General features: G+C 38.1%; 2 protein-coding genes and 1 non-coding gene across 3 annotated transcripts; 1 reads left to right on the forward strand and 2 right to left on the reverse strand.

Annotated features, from left to right (window-relative positions):
* Nucleotides 1–1,267: 1,267 nt before the first annotated feature.
* Nucleotides 1,268–3,430, reverse strand: LOC112169445 (probable amidase At4g34880). The gene is made up of 4 exons (XM_024306466.1): nt 3,342–3,430; nt 2,241–2,433; nt 1,894–2,106; nt 1,268–1,273 (listed from the first exon to the last, which is right to left on the reverse strand). The coding sequence occupies exons 1-4, from the start codon at nt 3,428–3,430 to the stop codon at nt 1,268–1,270; spliced, it is 501 nt and encodes a 166-aa protein (XP_024162234.1).
* Nucleotides 3,431–14,460: 11,030 nt separating this feature from the next.
* LOC112174957 lies at nt 14,461–14,565 on the forward strand. Its single transcript, XR_002926266.1, has one exon. It is a non-coding gene; the product is annotated as a U6 spliceosomal RNA (small nuclear RNA).
* A 375-nt stretch (nt 14,566–14,940) lies between these two features.
* LOC112173134 (probable amidase At4g34880) lies at nt 14,941–17,380 on the reverse strand. The gene is made up of 5 exons (XM_024310697.2): nt 16,705–17,380; nt 16,248–16,459; nt 15,885–16,121; nt 15,603–15,795; nt 14,941–15,461 (listed from the first exon to the last, which is right to left on the reverse strand). Exons 1-5 carry the CDS (start codon nt 17,275–17,277, stop codon nt 15,096–15,098), a joined length of 1,581 nt encoding a protein of 526 aa, XP_024166465.1. The 5' UTR covers nt 17,278–17,380; the 3' UTR covers nt 14,941–15,095.
* Nucleotides 17,381–21,376: the final 3,996 nt, after the last annotated feature.

Raw genomic sequence — 21,376 nt, forward strand, 5'->3', positions numbered from 1 at the left:
AGGATGGCATTGCCAAGCTATAATTCATGTTATTTCTTATCCTTCATTTGGTTTGGAAGACCTCCATCAATACTATGTTGTCCCTCACCTTTGGTTACATTCACCAAATAGTATAAAGTGGTGAATGAGGCCGACAGATGTATGAGTTTAATTTTTGTTGCTAGAATGAGGCAAGATTAATTAGACTGCAGAATACCATTTTGATTAAAGAAGCAACTGAATGTGCAGATGGACAGAAAATATGCAATAATGTCATTGTATAAGTTTCATTCTTTAGAATATTGTTTTTGGCCATTTAGCTTTCTTTCTTATTTTGTTCAGGAAATTACTAAGGCCGATGTAGTTATCTTGCTTCGATTTTTTTTTTCTCTCCCTACTTGACCAGCTTGACTTACTAAACCTAATGCTGACTATAACACTAAACAATATCCATTTCACCGGATTGAGATTATAGATGAATAGAGGAGAAGAGAGATGCAGGTATTACCTATGGATTACTGATGTAGAGATTAGTTATCAGCTTTATCTGATTCGGAGAATTTCTGGTGGTAGTATATATCGATTAGTTATCAGCTTTACGAATCATATCGAATCTCATCGATATACTCATGAATTTCACTTTTGTTTCATACATAAATGATCACTATATCGATTCGAAGTTTGTAAGTAACATTGGTTGGTATATATTAGCATGTATCAATCAAATCATATTAAGAGTGTAGCAAATGACTAATATACAGCTCAGAGATGTATATGACTTCTATTTGGACAACTTGACTTGCAACTTTCAATATTTAAATCATAATCATAACAATTGGATATATGCACTTTTGGATGGCATGCAGAAGGTTGTGTTCAGATGGATAGAGAGTAATTTCAACTTTCTGAAGCTTATTTGTTTGTATATAGGTTCTGGACTGGCTTTTTTCGCTGAGGTGTCTTTGGTTGGACATTTGGACATAAATTGCAAACCACTTGCTTCAACTTTAAAGGTTTGACACCATGGCTGCACAGACTAAGTTCCTGGAATAGTGGGAAGACAAGAGTTTGTATCAATATGTTGGCTATTGAAACCAAGTTCTTGCACAAACTCTATATGTGGCATGTTTTACATAGTTATATCAGCTTTTGGGAAATGCTTTTAACATTAAGAGATATATGGAATAGGTTTGATTACTCATTTGAGCATTTGCAATGTGTTTTCTTTCCAATTGATCAACGATCTAGACGTACCATTATTTAGGTAATAATGGAGCATTAATTTTGCTTAATTCTGATCACACAATGATCAGGTAACAAAAATAGGACAAAAACACATTGTAATCAATCATATCACACATCGGTTTTTAACAAATCAGTGTCTTCTAATTTATACTCAAATAACAGAATTAATTGAACTCTATTGTCCTAAAAGTTAATCACACAACATAATCAATTGAACTCTGTTGTCGTAAAAGTTAATCACACGACAGAATCAATTGAATTCTGTTGTCCTAAAGTTAATCACACAACAGAATCAATTGAATTCTGTTGTCCTAAAGTTAATCACACAACAGATATAGTCCAACAACTGAAGTTTGAAGATCAATCAGACAACAGACAAAATAAAAATATGTTGTCTGACACGCTTAACATACAACAGCTTAAAACTGACACTGTTGTCTGAAGACAGCGCCTCAACTGCTGCCATCCGCCGAACTATCACATAACAGTTATAACACATACTTGTTGTCTGTGTGTTTATCATACAACTGTGTTCCACCGTTGTCTGATTTTTCATCAGACAACGGCTCACTCTACAACGGTGGGACTCCAAATCCCACATCGGTTTTCTGCCGTTGTCTGATAAGATTTTTGGTGTAGTGATTGTTTTTGTATCCAGCTGGAACGTACTGTTAGACCTGGGGCTCCCCCAATTGCAAGTACAATTCGAAAATCTGATTTAGGAGTCACCACAGCATCTAGCTTCTTCTCTGTCATTAATTTCACAAGACCATATCTTGTCCACCTTGCAAGATTCAACAATGGTGGCTTCTCTGTTTTTCCAAACCCATTTGTTGCTTCAGCAGCTAAAAATACGTCTTGCCCATACTCCTTGATCGTTTCCTGCCCAAAAAAAATCAATTAGTTGATATGGTCATCATCAATTTGGTTTTAGACTTGCATTGTACACTACTGAAAAGGATAGCTACTTATCACTAATAATTGCAATGAGATTTTGTCAAACATTATTTGCTAACAAGTTTCTGATGTTTGTTGTTAAAGGCTATAGCATCTGCCAAGGATCGCACTGGGGAAGCCACCAACTCCTTCAAGTATGCATTTAAGGATATTTTGAACTCAATATACAATGCATTATATTCATCGTTTGAGGAACAGATTTCAGTCAAATTAGCAATTTTCAAATTGTCTACCAAAACAGCACCTCCTTTCCTAACACCAAATTAAAAGGTCGTCAGAATAGATGAAGACACTGCACATGATCTCCAGTTAAAAAGATATTGGCGACAATCCAGAGTTGTCTTAAAAAGACTAAATTTCTCGCTTAATTAAATATGCGACACCTTTGGGTTGTCGCAACCAGTTGTCGCGTAATGTGTTTTACTGATTGTCAAAAGCGACGAAATAACAGAGTTGTAGTTTTTTCAATATGCGACGCAATAAGTTCATCGACGAAATTATAGGAGACAAACAAGAAGCCTCGCATATAATTTTCTACAACAAATGCATATGTGTCACATATTAATATATGCAACAAAAATGAAACCTCGCAGTTATTTTTTACAACAAAAAAAAGTCTCACATATAAATTTTTGATCAAACATATAAACCTTGCAGATGGAATATGCAACGTAAACAAGGTCTCCTATATTGGAAATTGTAACAAATATAAAGTCTCGCTTATAGCATTCTGTAACGCACTCTCTTGTCTTGCAAAATGTCATATGTGAGGAACGAATTGCGTCGCCAATTGAAAATGCAACAAACATCCAAACCTCGTATATGGAATATGCGATGTAAATAAAGCCTCGTATATTAAAAATAGTGACAAATATAAAGTCTCGCATATAGTTTTTGGTAACACATTTGTGAGTGTCACAATTTGTGATATGCGAGGACCAATTGCGTCGCATATTGGAAAAGTGACAACCGTGTAATTTCGTCGCTTTTGACAATCAGTAAAACACATAAGGCGACAACTGGTTGCGACAACCCAAAGCCGTCGCATTTTCAATTCAGCGAGAAATTTTGACTTCTTATGACAACTTTAGGTTGTCGCCGATGACATTTTCTCTTGTAGTGGCCTGAGAAACTGTGCATAACCACCTTTGGGAATGTACTTCGATGTCTCAATCGTTGCAATGTCATTGTGGTAGATGCCTGCTATGGCATCAAGAACATAAGCAGCATCTGCTACTGTCCTACACATTGGCCTGCTCGATCGCAACCCCAAGAAATGAGTGATGAAAACAATGCAACCTGATTTAGTCATGTACTCTTATATTCAGTTTTGTGGGGTTTGTGGCTTGACGTATGTATTGTTTCAACTTAATTTTGCTATTCATTTACATATATGGTTTGAAATATTTATCAACGCACCTAACATATTTATGTTGTTAGAAGGAGTAATGATCTAGCCATATATCTGACATATTATTCTACGATCAAAGAAACATGTATATTTTGAGATGTATCATCAGTCCAAATGACTAGTCAAATAAGAGATTGTGGAAACTATAATTATACAGATGCATTAATCAACTCACCAAGCCATGACCGCCTCTGGCGATCCAACCATTGGGTGCTTTACTACACCTAAAATATGACCACTTGCTCAAGCTTGCCTTTCCCAAAATGATTGCCCCTGTTTTCCTCAACTTCTCCACCACACCAGCATCACGAGGCACGACGTACAGTGCAAAAGGGCCGGCGGTGGTGTTTATCTTATCCTTAGTTGCAATGTTGTCCTTGACCAGAATAGGAATGCCATGCAACTTAGAGAGTAGTGACACTGGTGCCTTAGTCCTGCGCTCGTAGTCAGCCTTGTCGGCAAGGTGAAGCGCATCTGGGTTGGCTTCTAGGACTCCTTTGAGAACCGGGTTCAGTTTTCGGATTTGGACAAGTTGCCTCGAGGCTAGGTGAGTTGGTTGTGCTTGAAAGCGAGCTGGAGATCGTCTATGGTGGCTTCTTTGAGTGAGAGTCTGCGGGCTACGAATGTGCCTGCTGGCAGAGATGACAATGTGAAGAGAAGAATGAGAAGCGAAAATGATAAGATGTGAGGGAAGCTTGGTTTCGCCGTGGCAGTCAATGAGGAAATTATCATTTCTTGCACTGGTTTGAGCTAGACTAGCAGTGTGAAATGTGTGATCCAAAATAACCAAATGTTATCTGTCTTTGGGTTTCTGGTTTAGTGGGGAACTGTGGTAGACCACCATGAGAACAATAATGTCGCTCACCATGTATGGCAACTTATACACACTTGATCCCAGAGAGCACCTATTCCAGGAAGGTTTGGAAAGACCCTCAGGTCCACACTCATCTTTCTTTTGGTGCTGCTACTTTACAAGAGAATATGCCATGGACCAAATACCTCCAAGTTCAATAATGTTTTATGCGACAAAAATTAGAACAGTAGCAAAAAGAACAAATATTAGGTGAAAGTCAAATATATATATTATGTCCTACATGATGTATCACATTGCTGGCTTTGAGATATCTATCCATGTCATTTCGACTACGAATCTGAAGAAAAAAAACTTCGACTACAAAATGAAAGATAAATGTAGATGAGTGATATTAATTTGTGCAGCAATAATATGCCGGTAGATGGAATTGATTTAATATGTTATACAGAGTTGGTTTACATTTATATATTGGTGCATGAAAACACCAAAGATTAGAAGAGTCATATGCATAAACACAATTTCATCAGTGTACGTAGGAGTTGGCAATCTTTGCAGAGGAAAAAGAAATTTTGAGCTTGGCCGCAGCCAAAAAGAATTTAGCTTGGCTAGCTAATGATAAGCACCAATGGCAGTTCATTGGCAAGTCTCGGTCTGGGAGGGAAATTCAAAAGGTGCACTCTCTAATGAAGAAGTGACGGAGTGTTTTAGGATTTTTATTCTCTCACCCAATGTTTTTTTTTTTTTTTGTTCCCTACACTGGAGAAGCTCTCATTTATTACCCTAATTTGTCACATCGAATTCAAAACCTATTTCTCAGCTGACTATCTTTGCAACAAGCTGATGAATGTCTTGATAATTTTTGTTTGTATATCTAAGATTCCACTTTTCCTGCTAGTCGTTCTATTACTCGGAAAGTTGTCCTCTATGGTGCTCAAGTGTTGTCGAGGGACATCAAGTGTCAAGTGAACAATCAGAGATGGTAAAACATTTCAATCCACTATGTTGCATGGAAGACTCTAGCAAATGAATCAAAGATACACAAGGGGAATCCATTAAGGTTAAGTATCACCAAGTCCCATGAGATAGCTTCTTTTATTGAATCTTGTCGTTTGGCCATTTGGTCAATAAGCTTTTAAGAAGGCAAATCGAGGTCTGATTGAATTATCATGAGAGTGTTGAGAATGTGAAAAGTATAACTCCCACATTGGAAAAATATTACTTTGTTTATGGGTTTATAAGGTTTCAGCCATTTCATCCATTGTCAATTGGTTTTGGATGTGAACCCCAAATTACTTTATCATGATATTAGAGCAGGTTACCCACGTGTTTAGTTTCAGCAATGGCCACACCTGCTCACCGTCAAAATATATAACTTGTCCACGTTTATGGCTTGAGAAATCGCCACATGTGCTGGGGCGTGTTGAGAATGTGAAAAATCTAACTCCCACATTGGAAAAATATAACTTTGCTTATTGGTTTATAAGGGTTTGGGCTAGGGCTGGGCAGTTTAACCCGAGGGATCAAGAAATCAAGACGATCCGAACCAGAACCGACCATTCGGGTCAGGTTTGAAGACAGAAATCCTCAGTTTGGGTTAAACCGAACTGATTAAATTGACATCGGGTTCGGTCGCGGTTTCACTAGTTGCAGAACCGAATAAAACTGATCCAGACTGGTAAATGTACCTGTATACATGTAGCATGTTAATTGGCTCTCAGTCAAGCCTATATAGAGTGTCGTGGACTTGGGTGCAAGCAATCACCCAATTTCATCCACCTAAATCCTAAACAAAGCTATCTTCTTCAGTAAGGTCGGTTTAGTGAGTTCACTAACTTCAAATCTTAATTCTTATCTTCTTCTTCACATTTCCGCTATTCACCCGGTGATTATCTCGATCAATCATGAAATCACCCATGGATTCCTCCACTGGAAGCACCTCAAATACACCACAAACAGAATCCCTTTCCTAATCCGAGCCCAATTCAAATTCTGATTTGAATCATGCAAACCCCAATTTTGATTCTGACATTGAAGTTGCCGAGAATGATGTCGTCCCTGCAACTGGCACAAACCAACCATCTTCTACAACAACTCCATCTACGATGACATCGTCACGACCACCAAAACCCAAAAATAGAGCAAGGAAGAGTACATCCACAAGGTCGAGGGAACGTTCAATGGTATGGGAGCACTATGAGAAGATTGATAAACCTTTCTATGAGTTCAAAGATGGAAAGAAGGTCCAAGTTGGGACTACCAAGCGCGCCAAATGCAGGTTTTGCTCCATAGACCTTGCCTATAATCCATACGATAATGGTACCAATAGTTTAAAGAGGCATATAGAGGTTGTGTGTAAAAAATATCCTGGTAGGATAGACCTGGAGGAGTTTCAGCAAGTGTTTGTAGCTGGTGGGAACTTGAATGAACCTTACTTAACTATGAGGGCATTTAGTCAAGATGCTTGCCTAAGAGCTTGTGTTGAGATGATAGTAATAGATGAGCTGCCATTTAGTCACCCGGAGGAGGAAGGGTTTCAAAGATTTTGTAAAGTTGCATGTCCTAGGTTCAAGGTTCCTTCTAGAAGATTAGTTGTAAGTACATTTTGAAAATTGTATGATGTTGAGAAGCTGAAACTGAAGCAGGAGCTAGCTAGCCACTGTGTTAATTTAACCACCGATACGTGGACATTAGTGCAAAACATAAATTACATGGTGGTTACAGCTCATTTCATAGATGGTGGCTGGAATTTACACAAAAGGATTCTTAACTTTTGTGTAATTCCTAATCATCAAGGGAACACCATCGGGAAGCTACTGGAAACATGCCTACTTGATTGGGGAATTGAGAGAGTGTTGACTGTTTCGGTGGATAATGCATCCACAAATAAAGTTGCCATACAGTACATTAGGAAAAAGATGCTGACTTAGAAAAAAAAAGCCTGTTTTAGAAGGTAAGTGGCTACATGTGAGGTGTTTAGCTCACATTCTCAACTTGATTGTGAAATCAGGGTTAAGAATGATGGATAGATCTGTGGCTTCGATTAGAAATGCAGTTCGTTATGTTAGGAGTTCATCTGCAAGGCTTGATGTTTTTAAGCAATGTGTTACAAAAGAACAATTGGATTGCAAGAAGGTGTGCATATTAGATGTGCCAAACCGGTGGAATTCCACCTTCTTAATGTTAGATGTAGCCCTTGAGCTTCGGAAAGCGTTTGACCGCATGGCGGAAGAGGAAGACTCGAAATACATTGGTTATTTTGATGAGGATGAAGTTGAGGATGATGAGTGATTAGAAGTGCCAGAAATAGAAGCTGAAAAAAAAAAAAAAAAAAAAAAGAAGCTGAAAAGGGTAGGGCCATCGGTTGAAACTGATTGGGAAAGAGCCACTGTTTTTGTGACCTTCCTCAAGGTAATCGGCTACTTTTATAAACTGCTTTAATGATAGCTTGTTTAGTTTATGCTTTTCTGCATTTCTACTTGTTTAGTTTTACTTTCGACAGTTTTCTGTTTAGTTTCTGCATTTTCTGCAATTAGGCCATTTGTACTTTAAAGTTTTTCTACATTTCTACAATTCTGCATTTTCTGCTTTCCAGTTTTGCTGCATTGCATATTTTTGCATTTTCTGTTTTATAGTTTACAATTTTGGACCTTTGTTGCATTTATGCATTTTATACTTGCTATACAGTTTCTGCATTTTCTACATTTTCTACTTGCTTTACAGTTTCTGCATTTTCTACTTGCTTTACAATTTCTGCTTTATACTCTAATATATGCAGATATTCTATGATGACACAATGAGGATTTCGGCCACTAACAGTCCCACAGCTCAGAAAGCATTCCACGATATCATGGCAATTGAAGCTGAGATCGATGACTTGTTCGACCGGCTTGAGATGTGTCTTAGAAGCAATATAGAGAAGATCTTGTTTGAGATGGCAGTGAAGATGAGGGGCAAGTTTAAAAAATATTTTGCAAGCCTCGATGACATGAATCATTTGCTTTTGGTGGCTTTGGTTTTAGATTCTTGATAAAAGCTTCACAATTTTGAGAGGGTATATAGAATATGGCTTAAACTTGATGCTGCAATAATCAAGCATAGGTCTGCTGAGCTGAAGGCATTGGTGGTGAATCTCACGGACTTGTATTCATCGTCTTTGGCCACCAAAAAGTTGAGACCAAGTGGTAATGAGGTTGAGAAAGCTGCAGCAAGTGGTACCGGCAGCTCTAGCACAAGAAGTTCAAGAACCCAAATGAGTGGGAAGATGGCTACCATGCAAGCTGATTGGAAACAAGAGTTGGAAGACTCAGATCATACTGTAGTTTCACACAAGGTGGATAGGTACTTGTTGGACCCTATTGAAGACCCTCCAAAGCATGAAGATTGGAAGCTTCTTGCAAAATGAATGGTTCTAAGTACCCCAATCTTGCATTAGTCGCCAAGGATGTGCTTGCAATTCAAGTAAGCACAGTTGCTAGTAAAAGCTGTTTCAGCACAGGGAGGAGGGTAATTGATCCATTCAGGAGTTCCCTATTTTCAAAAACAGTTGAAGCATTGATATGCTTCCAAAATTGGTTGAGGTCAGAAAGAATTCAAAGCATCGAATATGCTCCAACACTTGAGGATATGAACTTGTTTGAAGAAGTTGAGAGAGGTACATTTTTTAAATCATTTGAATATTTGATTTATGTATTTAATGACTTTGCACTTTCGTGAAAATGTCAATTTGTTCTTTTGTAGACCATGTGCTTCGAGACACAGCTGATAGTGTGCAAGCCAAAGCTGCCAAAGAAAAGGAACGAAAAACCAAGAAGCTGTCGCAGCAATGAACAAGCAAGGATCTTTGGCAGCCATGAAAAAGGCAGTGAAGGTACTAAAGGTTGCTGGCAGTTCAAAGAGGCCAAGAAAATGAAGAAATAAAATAGGTTGAATATAGTTAGTCAATGTCCAACAACTTATGGATTATTTGATTCAAGTAATTCGAGTATTGAACCTTTATTTGAATATATATATATATATATATATATGTATATATATATATATAGCTGCTGTTCTACAAATATTGCTTCTGCATATTATTTATTTGGTTTGGAATGTACCTTTTTTTTTGCAGGGTGGAGGTGGACTCAATGGTGTCAATGTCATGAAGTTCCTGCTTTCTGGTTTCTGCCTTGTCGTTGAGGGTTCAAGACTTCAAGACATGGCTATTTATAATAATTGAATAAATGTTGTTGTTGTTGGTTGATATAATGAACTACTAGTCTGCTACAGCTTTGACTATATATTTATAATTCTACTACTGTGATTTGCAGCTTTGCATTGTTTATGGCTTTAGTAGTTTAGTTTATCTGTTTATGGTTGTACTAAATAATGAAGTAATGAACTAAGTACTTGAGTTGACGAACTGCTACTTGAGTTGAGCAAATTGTGACATTGTGATTTTGTTACTTGAGTTTATCTTTTGTTGGCTTTTGTTTGCAGATTTGCTCCATTTGGATGCTTTAGTTTGCATAGTTTGTTACTTTGCTTCAGTTTGCAATCACTTTGCATAGTTTGTATAGTTTGTTACTTTGCTTCAGTTTGCAATCACTTTGCATAGTTTGTATAGTTTGTTACTTTGCTTTAGTTTGCACTTTGCAATGATGTAGAATGCAGTGAGTCAATGATTCAATCTAGACAAATAGATTTCTTGGCCCGAAAAACCGATAGACTGAACTGACTATTTTCGGGTCGGTTTATCATAGGTCTCTTCATTCTGTAAAAATCGATCTAGACTGAACCGACAGTGTCGGTTTCGGACTCGGTTTTTTCTATTTTCAGACCGAACCAATTCGAATCCAGCCCTAGTTTTGGCCACTCCATCCATTGCCAATTGGTTTTGGATGTGATATTACACCTCATACCCAAATTTACCTGTTTACTAATCAATTGGACTGTAAACGATAATTATCTTTACTTTTTACCTTCGTTTCAGACTTTTTAGGGGTTTCAGGAGTTGACTTTTGTTCGGCATTTTTTGGAGTTTCCTTTAAGTATAATTGGAAGCTTCCCAAAAGGGAAACTACTATTTTTAGTGATTTCCATTCTGGAAAATCGAAGAGAGAGAGAGAGAGAGAGAGAGAGAGAGAGACACACACACACACACACACACACACACACACACACAGACCGACGTCAAATTTCTCGGTCTCACTAGCGCTGATTTTGGCCACCTCCGGCCATGAGACCAGTCCCATCTGGACCATCTCGTCTTCCTCTTCCTCTTTGTGGCAATGGCGCATAATGATACCGGAGGTAGGAAGCACATCAAGTAATTTTTCAGCCAAGCTGTTTTTTGATTTTTTGGCCAATCTCTGATTTCCCTGCAGTTTTCGAGCACACCACCGCTTGAGCTTTCAAGCCCCCTTCTCCACAGTCCTAACCCACCAACTCTCTTGCCCCAATTCAGCCGGAGGAAGGAGAATCGAAGATTTGAGCAATTTTGGAGATTTCGGGTTAGAGGTAAATTCTAACTTATACGTTTGAAATTGATCAATGTTGTAGTTGAGAAAGATGTTGGGAATGTTGAGAGGAGCATGTCGATGAAATTTGGTGACCCAATTCGTGGTTGGAACTGGCGGAGTGTGGGGCCATGCACAGCCGCCTGTAGCGGTGAGTGAGGGAGAGTTCGACTGTTCTTGGCGTCATATTTTGGTTTGTTGGGTTGAACTTATCGTTACGAGCATGTGGGTGTAGTTTGGTAGTTATACAACTAACCTTGGGATTGTTGGGAATTTCTGAAGTTTTGGAAATTCGAGTTTCTATTCAGGAAGATCCGATAGTTAGATCGACCCTAGCTTTCGATAGGTTGTTATAATTATCGAGCCAACGTAATTTATGAAGTTTGAGCCGTTCTGACATGATTTTGAGCTTCCGATGAATTATCGGTTTTAGGGTTTGGATTTTGTTATCGTCAATTTAATTCCGATTATCGAAAAATAATTATTTATAATATCATTTTGCCAGGACGACGTGTAGGCCGAGTTCAAGGAAGAAATATTTGGTCAGCGTTGTAGTCACTAATTTGTGAGTGGACATTTTCTTTTAAATTAATTGTGCATGTAGTATTTTTGTTATTTCCGATTAATATTATGAGTTTATTATTTTCGAGATCTTATGATTTATGTGATTTATGGAGATTTCTTGATAATGGGTATATTTTGAGTTATGAAGGATTTTATAGAGTTTAGCCGACATTTGATTTTATTGATTTATTGTTGATTTCTATCGAGATTTTGAGTACCGAGTCATTGAGAAGAAAATGGAGATTTAAATAGTATGAGTATGATATTGAAGTATTTGAGCAAGATCGATTTCTCGACTATTCACAAATTATGCTTTCGACAATTTATTATTGAGGATTACGGAATTAATATTGAGTTTTCCTTCCGAAAGCATTTGCTATTGTTGAGTTATGCGAATATCGCGTTATTGGGAGAAACATGCAGGGAGATTTAAATACAAGTTGACATTTCACAAGATGATTTCAGTTTATTTGAGGAGGTAAATACGTTAGAGCATGCATGCATTACCTGGTCGGCAGTCCCCTCCAGGTAATTGTCTGGTTGGCAGTCCCCTCTAGAATATTCCGATCGGTTGGCAGTCCCCTTTAGATGACATGAGATAGTTAGTCGGTAGTACCCTCTAACTATCTATGGTTAGTCGACAGTACCCTCTAACCATCACCTCCTCTTCCATTCGGCAACATCCTCCGATCTGTTATCTGGTCGGCAGTTCCCTCTAGATAGCATGAGATAGTCGGCAGTACCCTCTAACTATCTATGTTTAGTCGACAGTATCCTCTAACCATCACCTCCTCTTCCAGTCAGCAGCACTCTTTGATGCTTCCCTAGTTGGCAGTCTCCTCCAGGTGGCATGAGATGACTAGTTGCCAGTTCCCTCTAGTCATCGCCTATTTTCCTATATAAATATTTATGAGATTTCAAGAGTTTCGAGATGAGATTTACATTACGATTTGAGATATCAGTATATCTTTGAGATAACAAGATTTTGAGATAGTTTTCGAGATGATTGACGGCAGGAGTTGAGATTCAGTTTCAGATAAAGATTAAGAGTTTTTTGAAGAGACTTTACTGCATGCTTGGTTTTTAAGAGAAGAAATTGGGAAAGCATTAAGTTTTGTTTATTTTTTTTCGAAATTACTTATTTTTCGTCCACTCACTCTAACCATTTTAAATGCTTTCCTCTATGCTATTCGGTTTCAAATGCGCAGTTTGCAGGCTAAATTAGTTTAGGTTAGGCGTACATGGAGTTGAGACATAGCTGTCACTGCTTCCACATTGTAGGATTTATCGATCCTTTACCTTTCTATTTCTTTTATTGTATACTTTGTATATTAGATTGCTCTGATAACCTAGTGACTAAATATTCTTAAGTTGAGACTTGTGTTGTGGTGGACACTACAACAAAGCTGGTCTTTTATGACACACAGTGTGTGCCATAAAAGACAACTTTACAGCACAAAAAAGAGTGTTGTAAAAGACCATGTCATAAAAAACAAATTTCTCTTGTGGCACACAAAATGTGCGCCGTAAAAAATATTTTTTGCTCGTCATAAAACACTCTTTTGCGCTCCGTGAAAGATGTTTTACAACTTTGATTATGTGCTGTAAAAGACCATTTTGTGTGTCGTAAAAGACCCTTTTGCGTGTCATAAAAGATGTCTTCATTCACTCTTCTAATAGAGAATACTTTCAATTAAACCCTTTCATTCAAGCATAGTAAACAAAAGCATTCATGTAGTAAAATTTTATCAATTAAATAACTTCATATTACAAAATCATAGTATAATTAAACTGGTTTTCAAATAGAACATGCTAGCTAGATCATCCTTGCTCTGTAATGTTCTACTCACAACCTCAAGGTTTGAGGGAATAAAAACTTTGCTGGTACAGGTCCTGATGTTTCAACCTCACTTCCACCACTTGGATCATTTTTTACAGAAGCAACCTAGGAAAATATAAAATAACAAAGTAAGATAAATGCCAGCAATGTACTTTGACGTCCATTTCCCAAGAAGGATGTTATATTAAAAAAAAAAAATGATCAACATTTTAATATATACAAACCTGGCCAATATCTTTGGATGACTGCAAAAGAGAATATGCACCCTTCGGCACGGTCGGAACGGCTCAAGACAATGCCTGAGAACCAGGAACCGGCGAAAGTTGAAGAAGTAGAAGACGGAGACGAAGAAGACAACGAGGGATTCATTTTAGAGTCTCCAATTGAATCTCATCGATTTCTATGGCTGCGATTCTTTTGTTATCGAGACGGAGAGGGGGGATTAAATACTTCGAACAGAAAAGTTAATACTAAAAAAGGTAAGCTGTAAATAGTAAAATAACTCATTTACGACACACATATCGTGCATGACGTTAATAAATAACTCATTTATGACACACATATTGTGTACGCGGTAAATAAATAACTAAATTTACGGCACACATAAAATGCATGTCGTAAATGATCTGAATAAAGATATTCTAACGGCACATATGAGATGTGCCCCGTAAATTGACAGTCTTTTATGGCGCACGTCAAATGTGCGCCGTAAAAGACTGATTTTGTTGTAGTAGGAGTTTCTTGTGAATCGGGGAGCAGGGTGGCTCTAGGAGAAAAAAGATGGTTCGTTTAGAAGTGTAATTATCTTTCTACATGTTTTGGGTAGTCCACTTTTAGGGGAAGTTCTGTCAATTTTTTAGTGTAATTTCTTCTAAGGTGGGCCTCATAGGGCCACTTCGGATTTCACCCTGAAATCCGGGGCGGGTCATGTCATGTGAATCTCAGATTACTTTATGAGAGAGATTGTACCTTTTTTTTTTTTTTTCTCCTGTGACTGAGCCTCTTCGCTTGCTTTGGCGATCTCACGCACTCTCTTTATCGTTTGCTCTAAGCCATCCTGAAATTTAGCACATATTCACAGGACCGTTATATTCTTAATATGTAACCACGAATACTCTGTACAAGTTTAATATGCTCTCCGTCATGCTTAAATGTCCCTAGGGGACATCCGATAAAATTAGAATGATACAGAGAAAATTAGCATGGTCCTTGCACAAGAATGACACCCATAAATAAAAAATTAATAGTCCAGATTTTTAATTCCACCAAAAAAATAATAATTTCATGGCCTACTTACCACATGATTTTTATTTAGCGTGACCACTAATCAGATGATCAAGTGTGACATAATGAAACCTTGGGATCCCGTATATCAAAACATTTTGATAATGTATATTGTTCATGTAACTTCAAAAATCAAGAGTGATGTCAATTGTGTACATCTATATAGAACCATAGATTCTCAAGGCGAACCGATCTGTTTGGATGGCGTCAGGTGTTTTAGAATGGTTCTACTCACAGTGGATGTTGTTCTCAACTTAACCATTTTTTCTTCTTGTGGTTCTGTCGTCTGTGAGTCTGTCTTTTGTGTCAGCTAAATGCTGAAACCGTTGATCATTGTGAATGAATTGTGTACGTTAACTGGTCATTGGTGTTTCTCTCATTCTCTGCTTATTTACAAAGTCTTATCGACTTATTATCGAATTTGGGTGCAGAGACATAACTCCATTTTTCTAGTACTACTAGCTCTCATAGCACACTGCATTCTCCAAGTAATGCAATGTTGTTCTAAAACTTGAAGCCTTTGAATGAAGGAGGCTTCCTAATCTTAGTAGCTTGCTCAAAAGCATATGCAATCTCGATTAGCTTTGGCTCTGAACCCCGAAGTCCACCAAAGCATATACCAGCTGGTCTCCCATTGTTCTCGTATCCGGCTGGAACTATTAGACCTGGGGCTCCCCCAATTGCAAGTACTCTTGAAACACCTGCGTGAGGAGTCACCACAGCATCTAGCTTCTTCTCTGTCACCAATTTCACAAGACCATTTCTTGTCCACCTTGCAAGATTCAACAATGCCGGCTTCTCTGTTTTTCCGAACCCATTTGTTGCTTCAGCAGCTAAAAATACGTCTTGCCCATACTCCTTGATCTTTTCCTGCATTTCGAGAAAAAAAAAAAAGGAAATCAATAAGTTCAGATGGTGATCATCAATTTGGTTTTAGAACTTGCATTGTACACTATTGAAAAGGACCACTAATAAATTATAGTGAGGTTTTGTCTAACATTATGTGCTAACCAGTTTCGGGTGTTTGTTGTTGAAGGCTATAACATCTGCCAAGGATCGCACTGGGGAAGCCACCAACTCCTTCAAGTATGCATTTAAGGATATTTTGAACTCAACAGACAATGCAGTACCTTCATCGCTTGAAGAATAGATTTCAGTCAAATTAGTAATTTCCAAATTGTCTACCAAAACAGCACCTCCTTTCCTAACACCAAATTAAAAGGTCGTCAGAATAGAGATCTCCAGTTAAGACTAAAACAGGAAAATGGAAACCGGCCTGCAGCATTTTGTTACCTCAGAGTGTTAAGATGTTTCTCAAAAGTTTGAGCCAAGGAAGTGTCATTGCCAAAGTCATAGAAGGCTCTCAATATCCCTATTCTTTTTCCTCTAAGTCCGTCGCGCCTGAGAAACTGTGCATAACCACCTTTGGGAATGTACTTTGATGTCTCTATCGTTGCAATGTCATTGTGGTCGATGCCTGCTATGGCATCAAGAACATAAGCAGCATCTGCTACTGTCCTACAAATTGGTCTGCTTGATCGCAACCCCAAGAAATGAGTGATGAAAACTATGCAACCTGATTTAGTCATGGCCATAGGAAAACTAATTGAACTAATTATAAATCGGCAATGATATATATTATATTCACTCACGTACCCAACAGTATCCTGCCTTGGAGAAATTGGGACAACTCCTGCTCGACTAGTAAGACCGATTGTTGGTTTGATGCCCACAACCGAGTTGTAACCTGATGGACATAAGATTGAACCATCTGTCTCAGTACCTAATGACACCGCTGCCAGATTTGCGGCTACTGATATTGCTGAACCGCTGCTTGAGCCGCAAGGGTCTGAGAATGTGTAAGGGTTCTGCAATGCATGTACTCTTATTCAGTTTTGTGGGGTTTGTTGCTTGAGGTATGTATTGTTTCAGCTAAATTCTGCTATTCACTTGCATGATTTGAAATATATTAGGAGTAATGATCTAGCCATATATCTATCATCTTATTCTGAGCTCAAAGAAACATGGATATTTCGAAATGTATCATCAGTCCAAACTAGTCAAATAAGAGATTGCGGAAGCTATAATTATATAGATACACTAATCTACTCACCAAGCCATAACCGCCTCTGGCGCTCCAACCATTTGGTGCTGTATTATTAGACCTAAAATATGACCACTCGCTCAAGCTAGCCTTTCCCAAAATGATAGCCCCAGCTTTCCTCAACTTCTCCACCACGCCGGCATCACGAGGCACGACAGATCCAAGCAGTGCAAAAGAGCCGGCGGTGGTGTTCATCTTATCCTTGGTAGCAATGTTGTCCTTGACCAGAATAGGAATGCCATGCAACTTAGAGAGTAGTGACACTGGTGCCTTGGTCCTGCGCTCGTAGTCAGCCTTGTCGGCAAGGTGAAGCGCATCCGGGTTGACTTCTAGGACTCCTTTGAGAACCGGGTTCAGTTTTCGGATTTGGGAAAGGTAATATTGGACAAGTTGCCTCGAGGTGAGTTGGTTGTGCATAAAAGCGAGCTGGAGATCGTCTATGGTGGCTTCTTTGAGTGAGAGTCTGCGGGCTGCGAATGTGCCTGGCTGAGATGATAATGTGAAGAGAAGAATGAGAAGCAATAAAGATAAGATGTGAGGGAAGCTTGGTTTCGTCATGGGAGTCGATGAGGAAATTATCATTTCTTGGACTGGTTTGGGCTAGACTAGTGTGAAATGTGTGATCCAAAATAACCAAATGTTATCTGTCTTTGGGTTTCTGGTTTGGTGGGGAACCGAGGTAGACCACCACGAGAACAATAATGTATGGCAACTTATACACACGATCCCAGAGAGCACCTATTCCAGGCGCTGTGGCACGTTTGGAAAGACCCTCAGGTCCACACTCATCTTTCTTTAGGTGCTGCTACTTTACAAAAGAATATGTCATAGACCAAAAGGAAAATTTTACAAATTGTCATTCAATTATAACTTATTAGACACTTTGGTAACTGAAATTTCAAATGTATCACTTTGGTCACTCAACTATTACATTGTCAATCACTTAAGTCACCCAAAAAGAAAAAAATTATGAAAAATACTCTTTGGGTGACTTAAGTGATTGACAATGTAATAGTTGAGTGACCAAAGTGATATATTTGAAACTTCAGTGACCAAAGTGTCGAATGAGTCATAGTTGAGTGACCATTTGTGAAATTCTCCCTAGACCAAATACCTCCAAGTTCAATAATGTTTTATGCGACAAAAATCAGAACAGTAGCAAAAAGAACAAATATTAGGTGAAACGTCAAATATTATGTCCTACATGATGATCAACTCGTGTATCAAATTGAAATAGAAAGACTGGTGTATTACATTGCTGGCTTTGAGATATCCATCCATGTCATTTCAACTAAGAATCTGAAGAAAAAAAATTAAGTAGACTACAAAATGATAGATAAATGTAGATGAGTAATATTAATTCGTGCAACAATAGATCAGTAATATGTCGGCGGATGGAGTTGATTTAATATATTATACGGAATTGGTTTACATTATATATTGGTGCATGAAAACACCAAAGAGGAACCCGTAATATTGTGTTGATTAGAAAAGTCATATTCATAATGATGTAGAGCGAATGGCGATAAGAATTGAAGAACAACTTGATCGTGGAAAATGAGGAAAACTCGGTTTGCTGCAACTTTGGCATTCGGTGTCCGAATCGTAATTGCTATACCTTTCTGGAAAGGGAACGACGCCAGGAACAAAACTCGTTGCTATGCCATGACATGTGGGCTTTTTTGGGCTTTCGGGGTCGTTTAGGATCTCAAAACTGCAATTTACTATTTTTCAGAACTTTTGGTTTTCTAGTTTGTTTTGGATTTGTTTTGTTTTTACCCATGGGCTTTAGGGTTTCTGATAGGCTATTTCTATACACCTAAATAGATGCACAAAAATGTCTATAATTTAACCCTACAAGAATGTCGAAAATAGTATAGGTAAGTAGGGATCGTTCCCGCAAGAGATTGTGGTCTAATCACTAATCTAAAGACTCAAAACAAAATAAACCTAAACTGTCCAGTTATAAAGATCTGACTGGCAGACGACTCTAAACTATTCTAAATGTCACGAAAATTTACAGACAGACTCTAGACATGATAAACTAACTACTGACAAAGTTTGATAATTTTTGAAGGTGTTTTGGTTGACGAACTAATTAAATAAAAACGAAACACTAAATGACTCCGAAAATAAAAAGACTTGATTCAGGGTTTTGAAAATCAAGATAAAACAAGTTAGAGGAATTGCATCCACCACCAATCAATCAAGTAAACGAATCATGTTCAACCTAATTTCATTTATTTATGGATGAAGATGCTCAAGTTAACCCAACGCCTGAATTAACCTATTGTTCTTCCTTACTTGTATGCTAGGTGAGAGACGCTCTACACCTAACCTATTTTCTAAAATGCAACCTAGGTTGACGCAACTCTAGATTTAACACATAGAAATCATTAAGATTAAGAAAAACGAGACATCACAAGACATCATGAGTACGACGCGTCTCAATTAAACTAGGAGCCTAATCACTCGCCTTATAGACGATTTACTACTCTAGAACTCTCAACGGAACCCTCGAAACAAGGCACAGGCAATGATCATTCTTAGCAATAGAATCCTAAACATGCAATCTAAGTTGCGCACCAAAGAAAACATGCAAAGGACTCATTAATGTGAAAATAGAAATTAGGTTCTCATCCAATAGATAAACAAAACTAATTGAAAGTCATAACAAGTTTACAATCATGATTTGGGGCTTCAACAACCCCTAACTAAAGAGTTAGTTCAACATAGAAGAAAACAAAACAAAGAAGGGGAGGAAGAGAGAGGAGAAGAGAGAAGAGAAGACAAGAGCTGCTGCAGATTGATCTCCTTTTATATCCTTAGAGGTTGCCTTCATCTTTCTGTTGTGTAGGAAATCCAAAACCTAAAAGAATTAGGGTTCACGTGCTTAGGTGGAGTTCTCCTATTGGCTCTTGAACTTGATGACTTATTCCAACCATTCACATCGCCCATTAAGTCAGAATATGATGCACAAACTCGTCCTCGGGCTTTTCGGTGTGATTTGGGCTTCAAAACATAAATTCCCGTTCAACCTCAGATTCACGCGCAGCCTGACCTTCTTGTACTAAATCGGACATAACTTTGTCTAGAAAAATGATATTGATGAGCCGTAAAAAGAACTGGAAACTAGACATCTGGAGCTTTCCATAAATATAAAGATTAACATCTGGTTCATTGTGAGCTGGTCTCAGTGATCTGTCGAAGTTGACTGATCTGTACAGGCAGATTTGCCTATTTTGCACTTCAATCCCTCTTTTACTTCTTTTCTCCTTCTTTGCTCAAAATACCTATAAAACAAGTAAACAACGTAAATAACGAGAAAATACACTAACTAACAAAGAAAGTATAGAGGTTAACGTTATTAATATCGCATAATTATGCTCTTATCAGTTTCATTGTTAGTCGCTCTAGGGTTTCATTGTTAGTCACTGTAGGGTTTCTTTTCTCATATATAAGCAACCTTAAATGGCTGCATAACCTATCTTTTGTCATATTATCAATTAAATTGAGAGTTTTCTCTGGTGGACTCCAGAATTCTTGTTTTAGGTTTATTGCTTGTAAACCTAGGGTTACTTTCCAACTGCGTCACATAAACACATGCAATTTCATCATAGTGTAGTACGTAGGAGTTGGCAATCTTTGCAGAAGAAAAAGAAATTTTAGCTTGGCCGCAGCCAAAACGAATTTAGCTTGGCTAATGATAAGCACCAATGGCAGTTCATTGGCAAGTCTCAATCTGGGAGGGAAATTCAAAAGGTGCACTCTCTAATGAAGAAGTACCAGAGTGTTTTAGGGTTACATAAAACAGGGAGACTCTCACCCTATGTTTTTTTTTTGGTTCGGTACATTAGGGCTGGGTACGGGCCGGGTCCAACAATAATTTCACTGGGCCCGGGACTGGCCTGTTTTTCATTGGGCCTGGACCCAGTCCATTGTGATACAAACAAGGACCGGGCCGGGCTTGCGGGCTTTCGGGCCCAAAAACCTGTATTTTACCATTTCTATATCTACTCTGCTATATATCCAGATTTCATTCATATCAACCTGGTGAAGATTTGAATCAAAACACAATATCAAGATCCAAAGTTCAAGCTGCAAATTCGAATATTCAGAATACATAATATCCAAATTCAAGTAATCATCAAGAACAATTAAAGCTACAATTGAAATACAAAGTGTCCAAATTTAAATACGAAGTCCAAATTCAAGTACAAATATGCAATGAAATAGAAAGTCTTAATCACAACTCTAGAGCCACCAATTCGAGTTTGATCGAGTTAAAGCTTCCCAAAATCAAACTCATTCTAGAAGTCCTTTCCCCTTTTCTGAACTTCTGCAAATGTCGCACAACAAGAATCAGTATCTGATGCATCAGAATCAAACCAAAATCAACAAATGAACAAAGAGAGAAAGAATTTCTGCAACAAAGAGAAACTGAGCAAAGAGAAACTAACCTGCCCAGATTGAGTAAGCTAACTGAAGGTTCAGATCAAGTATGCTAACTGAAGGTTCAAAATGAGTTTGGGAATTTAGGGTTCAGATCGAGTATTTTCAATGGAGGTTCAGATCGAGTTTGATGAATTGAAGGCTAACTGATTAGGCTGAGACTGAAGTGAAGTGAAGAGAGAGAGAGAGAGAGAGGTCTTGGCGATGACTGAAGCGGCTGGAGGAGGCG

The sequence above is a fragment of the Rosa chinensis genome, chromosome 6 (genome assembly GCF_002994745.2).
Source record: "Rosa chinensis cultivar Old Blush chromosome 6, RchiOBHm-V2, whole genome shotgun sequence".
Classification (NCBI taxonomy): domain Eukaryota; kingdom Viridiplantae; phylum Streptophyta; class Magnoliopsida; order Rosales; family Rosaceae; genus Rosa; species Rosa chinensis.

Excerpts from the sequence above, each read along its gene's own strand:
- LOC112169445 (XM_024306466.1), bottom strand. The coding sequence starts at position 3,430 with ATGTGTAGGACAGTAGCAGATGCTGCTTATGTTCTTGATGCCATAGCA. Across the intron at positions 2,434-3,341 it reads GCAACGATTGAGACATCGAA|GAAAGGAGGTGCTGTTTTGG; the intron begins GTACATTCCCAA and ends ATTTGGTGTTAG. Across the intron at positions 2,107-2,240 it reads ACAACAAACATCAGAAACTT|GAAACGATCAAGGAGTATGG; the intron begins GTTAGCAAATAA and ends TTTTTTGGGCAG.
- LOC112173134 (XM_024310697.2), bottom strand. The coding sequence starts at position 17,277 with ATGATAATTTCCTCATCGACTCCCATGACGAAACCAAGCTTCCCTCAC. Across the intron at positions 16,122-16,247 it reads CCAAGGCAGGATACTGTTGG|ACCAATTTGTAGGACAGTAG; the intron begins GTACGTGAGTGA and ends GCGATCAAGCAG. Across the intron at positions 15,462-15,602 it reads ACAACAAACACCCGAAACTG|GAAAAGATCAAGGAGTATGG; the intron begins GTTAGCACATAA and ends CTCGAAATGCAG.